At 49.8% G+C, this 14,496-nt stretch overlaps 2 protein-coding genes across 2 annotated transcripts; one reads left to right on the top strand and one right to left on the bottom strand.

The window, feature by feature from the left end:
* Positions 1-416: 416 nt before the first annotated feature.
* LOC148163256 (uncharacterized) lies at positions 417-4,877 on the bottom strand. Its single transcript, XM_088027215.1, has 5 exons — positions 4,126-4,877; positions 3,399-3,676; positions 2,707-2,853; positions 799-930; positions 417-484 (listed from the first exon to the last, which is right to left on the bottom strand). The coding sequence occupies exons 1-5, from the start codon at positions 4,875-4,877 to the stop codon at positions 417-419; spliced, it is 1,377 nt and encodes a 458-aa protein (XP_087883341.1).
* Positions 4,878-5,163: 286 nt separating this feature from the next.
* On the top strand, positions 5,164-13,744 carry LOC148163257 (uncharacterized). Its single transcript, XM_088026954.1, has 5 exons — positions 5,164-5,185; positions 7,214-7,414; positions 12,731-12,877; positions 13,233-13,361; positions 13,548-13,744. The coding sequence occupies exons 1-5, from the start codon at positions 5,164-5,166 to the stop codon at positions 13,742-13,744; spliced, it is 696 nt and encodes a 231-aa protein (XP_087883080.1).
* The last annotated feature ends 752 nt before the right edge of the window (positions 13,745-14,496 follow it).

Raw genomic sequence — 14,496 nt, forward strand, 5'->3', positions numbered from 1 at the left:
CATGAAAGTAAAAGATAAAGGCTTGAGGGCCTGGAGAGACTCAGCTACTCAACAAATATTGATTGGTACCATCTGTATGTATGCCAGGAACCGCTGGCTCAGTTCCTTTGTTGACCTTGTGCCTTTCATCTCTTTCTCCTGAGTTCCTTCCCTTACCTATCCCTCTACCCCAGAGGGCCCAAGGGATGGGCCCACGGAGAGATGGCATTTCCACAGAACCCTTAACAACGTACTGAGCTAAGAGAATATTCTGGACAAAAAAATACAGATTATTTAAATATACTAATTATTAATCCGAGCGGGGGTATTCAGAGGGGACTGAAAAGGGCAAGACTCTCAACTAGAGAGCAGGGTTGTCAGGTACTTGGCAGGGAGCCATGGGAACAGGCCTGGAGTGTTGGAGTCATTCCCATGTCCTAAGTCCAGATGGCCTGGAGCGCCAGGGTGGACCAGAAATTCATGTAGTTCAGATAGGAAAAGAAACCTGGAGAAGGAAGAGAGCAGAGGGGGTGAGAAGCAGAGTTCACAGCTCACCCCTGATCCCAATTCCCTCCCCAAGCCCAATCACACCCCTACCCTGTCTGCAATCCATTTCCAAACCCTAACCCGACCCCGTCCCCACATCCAGCCCTATGCCCACCCATCCCCACCCTCATCTCCCCAATCTTGTTTCCCACCGCTGTCCCATTTTATCTAGCCCTGTCCACAACCCATCCCCAGCCCAAACTCTATCCCACTCAGTCCCTGTCTGTCGTCCTGAAAACCCATGCCCACACCAAACCCCACCCAAGCCCAGACCAGTCATCAGGAAGAGAAAGACGCCGATCCATGCCAGGTAGAAGCTGCGCCCCAGCCTGTAGGTCATGCCTTCCTGCAGGTACCCACTGGCCTGCATCAGGTAGAACAGGATACCCAAGATGATGCTGGTCCCTGCACGAGTACAGGTGTTGGGAAGCTGAGCATCAGGTGTGTGCAGACCCCTGCCCATAGTTGTGTGGCTGCCTACCCCTTGCTCAGTATTCTCGCTCTTTCTGTTGCCTCCCTGTACCTCTGTGCACAGGTGGGAAAGGAAGTGCCTTCCCAATGTCATGGTAGAGCACATTGGAAGCACAAGTCTTAGTCTTTAACCAGGCCCTGGTGGTGTCTAAAACCATAGGCTTTGGGGCCAACAGACCAGAGCTCTCCCTCCCACCTTAGGGCAACCACTCCATCTCTCTGAGCCTCGTTTCCCTCCTCTGTAAAGTTCATGGAATCATAAAAGTCATCACCTTGGGCTATCATGAGGAGTTGTTGAGATTGGCACATTTCCTGACACACAGTGAGCCCAGAATTGAGCTTGATTCTTATCATTGTATTGGGTCTTTAATTTTGGGCTTCTCTGAAGAAGGGAACAAGAAACCCACTCATTCTGGATATTTCAACTTTTAAAATTTTGGGTAGTGAAGTCCTGGGTGATTTTTAAATTTATGTATTGAAAGATAATATAGGAGGTGTTTTCCATTTAATTAAAAGGAATGGGCAGAAATGTTTTGTTTTGTTTTTTGTAGAAAAATGTCTTATATTAGATGACATAAAACTGAGGTGTTTTCTACCCTTTGTGCCTTATATTTCAACAATTGGGAAGAGCTACCAGACAAATTGAATAAATACTTTTTGCACACAAGGAAACAGGAAGTTGAGTGTTTCCTATGCTTGGCTTTGCTATCACTCTCCAAGAATGTTTTCCTGATACAAATAAAAGTTGTGGTCAATTACTACAAATGACAGGAACATAATATCCTTCATTTCCAAATTAAAGTACTGCCCCACCTCCTTTTCTAAAAAGTGTATTTGGCATGCAAATGGAAAACTAGACCCTTCTCCTCCTCCTCCCCCCCCCTTCTTTCTTCTTTTTCAACTAGACTATTCGAATCAGAGTATCAACTTTGAGTTATTTGGGTCAGGTGGGAGGATTGTCATGGTAAGTGGTAAGGACTTGGGCAAAGTTAAATAGCTACCACCAAGTACCAATATTTTCTAATTCAATCCTCACTACACCTCCATGTGGTGGGAGATTTTATCTCCATCCTACGGATGAGAAAACCGTGGCTCAGAAAGACTAAGTAGCTTGAACACAATCACAGAGAAGGTGGTGGTGGGGAGACAGGATTTGGGATGGGGTTGGAACTGGAAATGGGTAATTGGGTAGAGGTTGAAGTTTAAGTGATAAGGATGGAGGATGGGGTTGGGGGTGGGTTGTGGTGGCGTTTGAAATGAGGTTCACAGGTGATAGGGTTGGGTTGAGTTTGGAATGAGTGTTGAGGAGGGTTAGGTATGGGGTTGAATTGGGTGTTGAGATTTGGAAAGGGGTTGGAGATGGTAATGGGGATGGTTTGGAGACTGAAAAGTAGATAGAATTGGAATGCAGTTTGGGATGGGGATGGGCATCCCCAAGGGGGTAATGGGTGAGTTTGAGATTTGTTGGTGATAGAGATGGGAGGCAAAGTGGAAGCTGCTATTGGGGCCAGAGATGGGGTTGTGTTGGAAGTTCATATTTTTTATGGGGATGGATTGGAGATTTGGAGGGACATAGGATTGGGATTGGTGATGAAAGTGAGGTTGGGGATGGGATTGGAATGTGGTGGGGGAGGGGATTGGATATTATGGTGGGCGCTAGGCAAGGTACTTCTCGCCTCGGTTCCTGAGGGAAAAATCTCAGTGCCATGCCTGCCAGGATGCTGAAGATGACGTTGGAGAAGTCCAGCAAGGGCACGTTGGAGCTGGTGAAGAAGATGATGTTTATGAGTAAAATGCAGAGGCAGAAGCTGGCAATGCTGGCGAGGAGGAGAAAGGCCCAGGCAAAGTCCAACAAATCTGGGGAAGGAAGAAAACCAGGAACAGTAAAAGAGGCACGTGGGCCCTGAGCATGGGGGAGAGGGTCCCCAGTGAGGTCGGGAGTATTCATGAACCCTCTCCCTTGCAGATTCTTCATCCTCATTTTAAGAAAATTGAAATTGGGCTCTAGAGAAGGGATATTAAGGCAGATGCCTTTAGCATGGAGGGAACACCTCTGGGTCAATGAGAACAGGTTATTGGGCAGGGAGAGGTGGGATGAGCATTGAGGAACCAGGTCTGTGTTATGAGGGCAGGTTCCCTGGGGTGAAAAAGCCTCAGGATAATGTGTAAGATCCTAGGGTTATGGGGACTGTGAGGTTGGGCATCATGGAGGTGAAGAAGAGCATAGGGCACTGAGGATGGTTCTGAGGCAGTGAGGATCATCTGGGGGGTAGTGAGAACTATCAAGAGAAGGGAAGACTAACCTGGGGCAGTGAGGACCCTCCCAGGGAAGGCAAAGAAGGGTCCCTGGGACAAAGAGGAGAGATGAGTCCCAGGAATGGTGAGTATAGAGCAGGCCTTACAAGCATTCTGGTCGTACTCATGTAGGCAGGAGATGTCAGGGCACCGCACAAAGAGGATGGTGTTGATGGGGATGGTCAAGGAGCCATCAGGGTGCCCAGGAGGTCTGAGTGGCACCTGGAAGTGGATCCAGGGCTGGCCCAGAGAGATGAGAGCGATGATCATCATGCCAACCAGGCTCAGTGCCAGGCTCAGCTGGCGGCTGATCTTCTTGGCTCCATGCAGCAGCCGCCAGCCCATGGGCAGCTGTGAATGGCTGTATCTACCCTTGTTCTGAAACCTGTGGCAGATTGCCCACCACCAGTGTCAGCACTGAGTCCAGCCACCCAGCTCAGCCACCCCAGGTCCATCTGCCAGACCTGTCCCATCCAGTCTAGCCTTCAGACTTTCTTGTCTCTATGTCCAATCCTCCATTCCCTGTATCCCCCAGGTCCTGCCTCTAGAACCTGCTCACCCACATTCAGCCTCTAGGCTCCCTTGCCTCCAGATCTAGCTTCCAGACCCTGCCACCCCTACATTCCATTCCTAGGTTGAATCAATCCCGGATCCAGCCTTTATGCCAAGCACCACCCAGAGCCAACCTTCAGATTGAGCTTCCTGCCACACCTGGGTCCAACCTCCAGCCTCTAGTATATTGGTTTTAGGTCTGGTCCCTGACCTTTGAGTGCTGCCCCTCCCCCAGAATTCTAGCCCAGAACCTGGCCCACTGCCTGGACCCCTGCCTCTCACCCGCCAGAATTTATCTCATTGGATCTGCTTGACTGTATGCTCTGGATATTGTTGTCTAGAGTACTTTTGTTGAATTGGGCGCTGTCCACAGAGCCTCTGAAACTCTCCTGAGAGGTCCAGATGATTGAATCGACGCTTTTGATACTGGCCGTGGGGCTGTGAGTAATTGAAGGGAGGGCATCGGCTTTGGCCTGGATTGGCAATGTGAGGCCTTGAATACTTGAGCAGGGACTCCAGCTTGTTGTCCCATGGTTATTGCTACTGGCTGGACTGCTGCTGTAGGTAACTGACTCTATATTGGTCAGGGAGTTGTGAGTAATTAACAGAGAATTGTGAATGCTGAAGTAGCGAGTTTGGAAAATGGGTGGAACATCTTGGGTATTGAAACAGCGACTGTAGGTAACTGATGGTGCATCTTGGATACTGACCCGGCGACTGCTAACAGCGGCTGGTGTGTTCTCAGTACTGACCCGGCGACTGTTGATAATGGACAGTGTGTCTTGGATACTGCCCCAGCGACTGTTGACTAGTGGAGATTCTTGGATGCTGACACGGCGATTGTGGATAGTAGGCAGGGGTTCTTGGATGCTGACCCGGCGATTGTGGAGAGTGGGCAGGGGTTCTTGGGTGCTGACCCGGTGACTGTGGAGAATGGATGGAGAGCTTGGGGTCTCCTTTTGGGTATTACCGGGAGCTGCTGGAAGGACATCTGGCTGGGTGCTCTTGTGGTAAGGTTGAGGCCTCTGGGACATGTGGAAATGCAGGGCAAGACCAGTTCCCAGATGAACTAAACAGCCTGCCAACTGCTTTAGCCCCTCCTTCCAGGCACCTTCATGGCCACCTAGGAGTTTCTTGGTCTCTTTCCCAGGTTTAGGCTCTGTTCTTTGTGGTTTGGATCTCTCTGACCCTTCTTCTGTGTTCTCTGGTCTCTCCTGCTGTCCAGGGGCAGGCCTCAGGGCTTCAGTCTGGCCTGCAGCTGGGGGCAGGGAGGAGGTTCCATGACAGTTGGAGAGATTCCAGGAGGTTAGGAAGTTGGCCATGGATTCATACTCTACCCTGTGTGAGTGACATGGGGGCTGGGCTGAGGTTGGGTCAGGGTGGGCTCCATGTAGGGTATGGGCAAGGTCAGGATTGGGTCAAGAAGAGGTCATGGATGGATCTGAGAGATGTCAGGACTGGGTAGGGGTGGGGTGGCAGTTGGGGGGAGTGACCAGACAGAGCAGAGCACTGGGGGGAGTGACCAGACAGAGCAGAATCAGGGCTAGAGTAGGGTCAGGGCTGGGCAGGGCTGAGCCAGCACTAGGGCACCAGCATCTCTGAGGTCAGTTCTTACAGTTTCTGGAGGGCTTGAGATCTGAATTTGTAAGTCCCTCCTCCTATCTGCCCCTACCATGCCCCACTCCCAGGGCCTTCCCTGAATTAATTTCCTCCTTGTATTCCCTTTTTAAGTTCGGTGTCTCTCCTTGCTCTCTTTCTCCTCTGTCTCTGTCTTTCTTTACTTTCTCCTGAGGCCTTGGGGACCGAGAGAAGGTTGGACCCATTCACTGCCTCAGAGACCTGCAGTCTGGGCTTGGGAGGGGAGGCAGAACAGCCACAGCTTGAGAAGGGCTCAAAAGAGGTCAGTGGGAATGCAGGTACTCCAAGTGTTTGCAGCCTTTCCAGTCAGGAGTGGAGATATTTCAAACTTGCCTTTCCCCCATCCTTCCTTTTGGCTTTTGTGGTAACCTTTTGGGGGAAAAAAAGAAAGAAAGAAAGTAAAAAGAAAAATCCACAAACTTTTATGTCTTTAATTACATGAATATCCAACTCCTCTGCACCTTAGCTTCCTCATTTGTCCAAGGAGATAATGACACTTTAGAGGGTTGTCTTAAGGATGAAGTGGGTTAATAACATAAAAGCACATAGAACTCATTGTAATCAAAACCTGTTGGATTTTTTTACACTTCGCAGATGTTGATTTTGACGCTCCAAGTAACTTTGTCCATCCCCCCGAGCTCCTTCCCAAGTCCAAGACCCGTATATCCAACTTCTGAAATCCACATTGAGAGGTGCCACAGAAGGACAGGAAGGAATTACTCTGTTTAGATACCATGGATGCCCCCACCAGTTCATTTATTCTTGCATTCAATCATGACCCTTTTCATTGAACAAACAGCAAAAGCTCTATACCAGCTGATGAGGGTGCAGTGGGAACCAGAAGAGATTTGTTCCCTACCCTCCAGGAGGTCCATTGGGGAAGACTGGTAGGGGAAAAAAGTAGTGAAACAAGGGGAATCACAAGTCTGTGTGATACCAGTGAAGACAAGTTGCACATCGCACTGTGGGAGCATTTGGTGGGTGACCTCACCCAAGAATTGAGGCTGGGCTGGGCTGGGCAGCTCAGGAAAGGAGATGTGGAAGGAGGGGCACGGGAGGGTGGTTAGGGCATTCTGGGCATGGGTGGAAGAAGAGTGTTCCAGGCAGAAGGAGCAGCCTGAACTGTGTGTGGAGGTGCCGAGGTAGGAAAGCTCTCAGTGTGAATGGGACCCTGTGAAGTCTAGTGCGGCTGAAGGTGAGCGAGCAAGGGAGCGGGGACAGGAGTCCCTGCAGGTTGGGAAGGTTGGCAGGATCACAGGGGCTTGGTGAATGTAGGGTGTAGGCGATACCATGGGTCTCAGCCTCGTGAACACACTTTGGAGGCTGTGTTGTAGCTGTGTGTGTCCTGGATTGGGATTTGTGACAGGGGTCTAGATAAGGGGATGAAGTTGAGAGCAGTGATGGAGCTGGGGTTTGGGGAACAGGAACTGGAGGATGGGGTTGGAGACAAAACAAGTAGGTTTGGGCTTCGAACGGGGTTGTGGATGGGGGCTGAGGTGGGCATTATGGTTAGAGATGAGAATGAGGATGAGTTTGGAATCAGAGATGGGGCAGAGGTGGGTATTGGGGTTCGGGTGGGGGTGGGGAGATGGCTGGAGGAAGGGGATTGAAAATGGGGTAAAAGGCAAGATCTGGGTGGGGGTGGAGATGTGGACGTGGTCAGAAATGGAGACTAGCATGCAGCAGTGGGTTGCAGGTGGATCCTGGCCCCCAGAACTCTCTTCTTTCCCAGCCGACGTGGTCTCTTCCTGGGATGAGGACCGCAAGTTCATCCTGCGGGGCTGGTCTCTCGTCTTCAACGTCCTTGCAACCCTGATGGTGCTCAGCGTGGCAGATGGACGTCTGGCCTACTTGCAGGGCTTTTATACTGGCTACCTGGGCATCTGGACAGACTGCAGAAAGCACAAGTGTGCCAGCCTGGGCCAAGTCACCGGTCAGTAGGAGCCTGGACAGGCTATGGGATCCTTGAAGGAGGGGGTAACTCAGGAGGCTATCAGGGGCAGGAATCTCTGGGGGAATCTTTTTGGATGTTCTTGGGGAAAATGTTTGGAATTCTCGGGAGGGTCTCTGGAGATTCTCTGAAGGCCTTGTGAAGGAGTCTCCTGGAGTTACATATAGCTTTTGAGGAAACAGGGAAACAGGACTGTCCTGGTGCATGGGCAGAGCACTACAATTGACCGAAAACCAATCTGCCTCATCATTAGATGGTTAAAGATGCCCTCATTCTCTCTCTCACTTTAAAAAAAAAAAAAAGATATATGTATTTATTTGAGAGAGAGAGTGCAGGGGGAGGGGCAGAGGGAGAGGCAGAGAGAGTCCCAAGCAGACTCTGCACTGAGCCTGAGGTGGGGCTTGATCTCAGGACCTGGAGATCCTGACCTGAGCTGAAACCAAGAATCAGATGTTCAACTGACTGTGCCCCCCAGGGGCCCCTCTCCCTCATTTTTTAAATGAGTGTTGTTGTTTTTTTTTTAAGACGATTAAAAAAAAGATGATTTCCAGCTCCTTCAGAAACATTTTGCTTCCTTGTAGGTCTCTGTGTGTTTCCAGTGATTTTGAACACTGCAACAGGAGACAACCCAGAACCTGGAGTCAGAGTGCCTGGGTTTGGATCCTGGCTCAATCACTTGTTGACTGGGTGATCTTGGGCACCTTCTTTGACCTCTTTACGGCTCAGTTTCCTCATTTCTAAAATGGTAGTGTAGTGGTCTCTATTCATGCATTGTTTGAAGAATTAGCAAGTTAAAACAAGTAGAGGAATTAAAACAGTGCCTGGCTCATATTAAGCACTACACCAGCTTTAGCTATTATTATTATAAGGGATTTTTTTTTTCAGCCAATGCACCTACCTTCGTTTCAGATCTCAAATAAGTTTATGAAACTTCCAGAACATTGTGTGGTATTAATCTTATTTATTTATTTCAGATATCTCTTTTGTGTATACCTCCCAAACTCAAGTTGGTGTAAGTAAGACAAACATGGTTTCAGGTTATGGAAAAGTACAGAGGCATAGATCTATCCCAGGTTCAGGTACTGCTGGATCCAGGCGCTTAAAGGGTGTCATTAGGGAATCTGTCTCTTGCCACCTCTCTGTGAAGGCTTCCTTGTAGGCAAGCTATGCCTAGGCAGTGGTAATGGGGCCCATCATCAGCACCCAGATTCTGTCCTTTCTGTGAACAACCATGGGGGAAAAGAGAGTAAGTTGTCTTCTGTAGCCCTCAAGCAAAGATCTCAGTTTTAGCTCTGATAGGATCAGATTTACTTCCCTGGGATTTCTCTATCCTCTCTGCACCCAGTTGCCGTGGTCAGGGAGATGTCTTGCTGTGATTAGCTGGGTCTGGATCACACACTTTTCTTACGAGTCAATGGAGGGGTCATTTCTGTCAGAAGCACAAGGACCAAGGGTGGGCAGAGAGTTCCTCTGAACAAAGTCAAGCTGTTGTTGCCAGAAGAATGGGAATGGATGCTGGGTGGACAAAAACAACAATTCACAACTTCCTCCCATATTGATGGTACTTTCCTGGAGCATAATTACCCTGGGGGTAGATTCCCAAGAGTGGAATAGCAGTCCTTCAGAAGAGCTGAGGAGACTTTGTTAAGACTTTGATATACACTCCCTAGAGAAGTCAGGATTCTCATGACAAGCAACAGAAAACAATTAAAGCTAGTTTAAGCAGAAAATAGATTTATACAGGATGTTGGGGAGTTTGCAGAATCCCTGCAGGGCCAGAGAACTGGGCTCCAGGCGCCAAGTGATCAGGACCATGCCCAAAGAGCCCCCGGAGGACTGGCTGGTTGGGCGCGCACACTGCAGCTTGCTCTGTGCAGCCCAGTCTCTCCAGGCCTGGACTCCACTGGGGAACCTCTTTCTCTGCTGCCCTGGGACCCTGGAGGTGGCTGTGGCCACACCTATCAGAATAGAGTCCATGCCCACTCTTAGCTGCTGATTCCAAGTCTAGTGTGGCTCTTTATTGGTGGAACCTTGTCATGTGCTGAGGTCTTAACTCTATGGGAGGCTGGTTTTCTTCCTGGAAAGTGTGGATGCATATGTTGGGGAAAATTCTCCAAATGTGGACTGGTGTTCAGAGGTGCTGGGAAGACAAAAAAGAGTGGTGAATGTTCATTTCATTCTCCTTTTGCTCTAACACATTAACTTTGGGTGATTTTAAAGTTTTTCTTTATTTTAAAATTTAAGTTACTTTTATTTGAACAGGCAGTATATTTACACAGTTCAACATTTTAACAAGTGTAAGAGTCTCTCTCGCATTTCTGTCTACCATCCCACCCATTCCCCTTCCTGGGGGCAACCGATGCTACTAAGCCATTTTTAAGCTCTTGTGTGTTCTTCTTGTCTTATTTTCTGCACATATGAGAATATAGCTATGTTTATCTACAAACACATACATACACACCCACACATATAAGTATGTCTCTCTATTTAATGTATATGTTTATCACTTAAAAAACACACAAGGTGGTATGACAGCTCTCTTTTTAAAAGTAAATCATCATTTATTGAATGCTAAGAATGTACAATGCTTTATGGTTGGCATAAAGACATAACATATAGGTTATGAGGGCCTTTTTTAAGGTGTAGAAACTTAGAATTTTTATGTTCTAATTTCCCCACCTTTGCCTCTGAGATTTTACCAATTGCATCTCAGCTTTGGGGAGTTCTTCTTCCTCTAGATTTTTGGTGAAAATTCAATTCTGGTTGTGTGTGTGTGTGTGTGTGTGTGTATTAGGGTTTGACTGTGATTTTAGTGTGTGATATGCAGGCGGCATCAAATCCTGTGCTCCTTGCCAACTTACAGAAAGGATTTGAATTAGTCAGGCGTCTTTGGGATCATAAGTAACAGAAACTCTGACTTGCAATAGCTCGAGTGAAGGAATTTATGGTCTCACCTAAGTGAAAAAGGGTGGGAACAGGAATGCTTTCAGGCATGGCTGAATTCAAGGGTCCAAGTGATAGCATCAGACATTACCATCTGTCTCTTTCTTGGGTACTTAAATTGGCCTCATTCTCAAAGCTCCACATAGTGATAAGTCAGGATCTAGTTAGGAAAAGAAATCATTCTAGATGCTTCAGAGGGGGTAAATATAGGGACAGAAGAAAGGGAGGTGGTGGTATTACCAGAGCCTGGAAGCTGGAGCCATCTGGAAGGCATAGACTCATGGTGGGATTTGCTTAGAGGTGACTAGAATCACAGAAAAAAAAAAAAAAATGCAGTTACTGCTAATAAAGACACCAGCTGAGGTGGGGGTTGGGGAGAGGGAAATAAATACACTGGCTTGTCCTCTCCTTCCAGAGCCAGTCTTCTGCTGGTGCTGCCCATAAGCCAAACATACTGATAAGCCAATGAGCAAAGGAGGCTCAGAAATGTAGTCCTTACAGTACAGAACGGGGAAGGGTGGGGAATGGATCTGAGAGCAGACAGACAGACAACTGACAGAAATACTAACAATGTGGCCTCAAGTCTGGCAGGAAAAAGAACACAAAAAGTTCCTACAAAAGTCTTGTGTGACTGGGTCACATGAGTACCCCAAAACAAATATAGCAGCCAGAGCAATGCAAGGCATTGATTAGCTTATAACTGGGGCTGAGAGTAGGGAATGGACCTTGAGGCTTACACCACAAATGTCTACTTCTGACCAAACCACAGGCACTCCAGTCTCTGGGATGACAAGAGCCAGGGACTTGAATGTCATCTCAACTCTCTCTCCTGTCCCCTTGTCTGCTTTTCTTTCTTAGTTTTACTCTATCAGATCTCCTGCCCTCATGAGACTGGGTCCAAGGCTCAGGCAGCCCCAGGCTCATAATCCTCTTGACTAGAGGAAAGCGCGCTCTTGACAGCTTCAGTTAGAAAAAGTCCCAGGGGACGCCTGGGTGGCTCAGTTGGTTAAGCATCTGCCTTTGGCTCAGGTCATGATCCCAGGGTCCTTGCTCTGCAGGGAGCCTGCTTCTCCCTCTGCCTGCCACTCCCCCTGCTTGTGCTCTTTCTCTCTCTCAAATAAATAAATAAAATCTAAAAGAGAGAGAGAGAGAGAGAGAGAGAGAGAGAGAGAGAGAGAGAGAAGTCCAGAGCAGAGCTTGATTAGTTGGCTTTGGTCATGTGCCCATCTTTGGGCCAATCACCATGGCCTGTGGTACGGAGCACTGTGATTGTTTCAGCCAGAGGCATGACTATTTTTGTGGCCCCAGAAGGCAAAGCATGTCATAAGTTCTCAACCAGGATTTTGTGATTGAGCCCCAGAGGACTGTTGCTATTCTGTATATATGACCAAGTTTTACTTTCTGGTTATGTGTTAGAGATACGCAGTTTGTCGGAAACAAAGTAGATGGAGTCTTAGCTTATTTGGCTGAAGCCATCTTGCACCGTTCAAAAGTAGGCAAGGTAGGGAAGGGCTAAAAGGAGATGTAATTCTCAGAAGGGGCCAAAATTCTTGTTGTTTTGAAACATATATTGGATAAATAGCAACTCAACCTGAGTGGGATTATGTGGTTTTAGGGTATTTGGAAGTTTTTCTTGTGTGTACATATCTGTGTATGCTCTGGGGGTCAAGGTGGGGGATTTGGAGAATGTCTATGGGGGGCTCTGGGATGTGAATGGAGGTGATATTCGAGAGGTTCTGGGAGTGTAAATGCGATAACTGGGAGAGCTTGGGATGTGAATGGGAGAGACTTTAGCAGCAGTAGGGCGATTTTGGAGACTATGGGTGACTAAAGCGTCTTGGATAACTTTGAGGGTGCTATTGGGAGTGTCTGGGTATGATACTGAGGGTATTAATGTGAGTTGCTGTGGGATGCCTTTTGGGAGTGTGAGTGGGATGACTTTGGAGGTGTCTGTGGGGATGACTCTAGAAATGGTTGAGATGATTCTGTGGGGTGACTTTGAGGATGTGAGTGGGGGTGACTCAGGGGTCATCTGTATGGGTGGAGTTGATTATGAGCATTCTGGGGTTGACTTTGGGGTAGGTGGGGGGTGATTTGGGACAAACTTGAGGGTATAATCGGGGATGATTTTGACTTTACAGGTGCCTGGGGTGACTTTGTGAGAGTGAGAGTCATTTTGGGGTTTCTAGGAAGGAACTTAGGTGATGGGTGTGGGGGTGAAGTTGAGGATGTGTGTTGCCAAACTTTGGGGGTGTCCATGGGGCTGCTCATGGGGATGTCAGTGGGATGAGATTGGAGGGTGACCTTGGAGAGTGTCTGGGGATGACTCTGGAGCATTTCCTCTTCTGCCCCTAGTTCTCATCCATATGAGCATGGGCTTCATGATGCTGGCCCTGACCCTGTGTCTCGTCCTCCTCCCCACCATGGGCCTCTCCTTCCGGCCAGTCTTCCGACGCCTAACTAAGATCGACCTTGTCTTCAGTTCTCTCAGCTTCAGCATTGGTAAGGGTCGGCTTGGGGTAAGAGGTGCTATCTGCTGGGTCTGTCTTTGAATGTCAGTTGGGGTCTCTGCCCCACTCTTTCTGTGTGCATCTCCATGCTACTTTATCTTTCGCAGTCGGGGTGACTGTAGGGGGTATCTCTCTCTCCTTCCTGTTTCCCCTCTCTTTCTTTACACTTCTGTCCGGGTATCTTTCTGTCTGTCACAGGAGTGTATGTGTGTGTGTGTGCGCGCGCGCACACAATGGCTTGTCACGGAGAGTGAGAGAGGAGAGGCTGTCTGTCTCTCCTCTCTTTCTGGGGGGTCCTGGGGTCCCTGTCCAGCCTTGTGTCCATCTCTGGCCCCACCCCAGTGCAGGCCTCCTGATTGTTCTCAGTCTGACACTCTTTGTAGTCAACTGCGAGACGTTGCGCCCGAGGCCACAGGTATCCTACCTGGTGACCACCTACCTGTGCTGGGCTGCCGGTGCCTTGATGCTGTGGTCCGGTGAGGGCGGGGCCTCGGGAGGAAGGGGCGGTGCCTCGGTAGGGCAGGGGGCGGAGCCCGGGGAAAACTGGAGGCAGGGCCTGGGGCCGGATAGGGGCGGACCCGAGGGGAGGAGCCCTCGGGGGATGGGGCGGGGCCCAGGGCGGGGCTCGAAGTTCAACCGCCCACTAGCCCTCCCGCCCGCAGGAGCGCTGAGCTACTTAAACCACGTGGGCATGTGGAGCAAAAGGACGTCCTTTAAAGAGCGGCGGGTGAGCTGTCGTCGGTGGGCCTCGCAGCAGAACACCACGAGACGCATGTCCCAAGAACAGTCCGCCGCGGACCAGAAGCACACCGTGGACCTGCCCAATGCACTCACCCCCTCAAGCCTCTCGAAGCAGTAGCGCCCGAGCTTCTCAGGATACTGACCAGTGACCGCAGTCAGATACCGGGCCCGTCCCCTTCATCGCGGCCACGAGCCCGAGATTAGCCCTCCCTTCGAGGCCCCACTCCCAAAGAACATGCCCCACCCCTCGAGCTAGGGTTACCCTTTGCAGCTCTGTTCCCGCCCACTGAATCCTCATCCTGCTCCCACCCCTACAGTGCGACACCGCCCCCTCCTTTTCCGTAAGCTAGCCCTATCAGGCCACGCCCCGAAGTTGCACTCCAACGTGGGAACTCCTCCCCTTCCGAGGGCGAGTCCCGCCCCTGGATATCCAGTCACGCCCCCGGCGGGACACTTAACTGCCCAGCATTTGATGTAGCTACGCGGTTCTGGGGAGCCAGCCTCTCCCCCGAAAGGCGTGGCTTGTGATAACATTGCCTACCCGCCCCCCCTTACTGACGTTTCCGACACAATAAAACGTGGGCGCCTCACAACCTTTAAGTCCGACCCTCCGTTGCGTCCTCTCCCCCAGAGCAGGGTCGGGTCCAAATGTGTGAACCGGTATCGAGTCCCTGCCTTGCTTGTCCTTTGGGATCTGAGCCTCTCTCTGCCGGTTTGTCTACACCTGTTTCTCCTCCTTCCTTTTCCCTAGCTCATTCGTGCACGCCTCCTGCCGCGAGCCTGGGAGGGCTGTAGAGGATTCTAGACTGGGCTGGGTGGATCCCCAGCTTCCAGGTTCCCAGCATCTGGAAGGCCAGAGGACACCAAACG

The sequence above is a fragment of the Eumetopias jubatus genome, unplaced genomic scaffold (genome assembly GCF_037043125.1).
Source record: "Eumetopias jubatus isolate StellerSeaLion01/CBP00866 unplaced genomic scaffold, mEumJub1_p1.0 scaffold_10, whole genome shotgun sequence".
Lineage (NCBI taxonomy): Eukaryota > Metazoa > Chordata > Mammalia > Carnivora > Otariidae > Eumetopias > Eumetopias jubatus.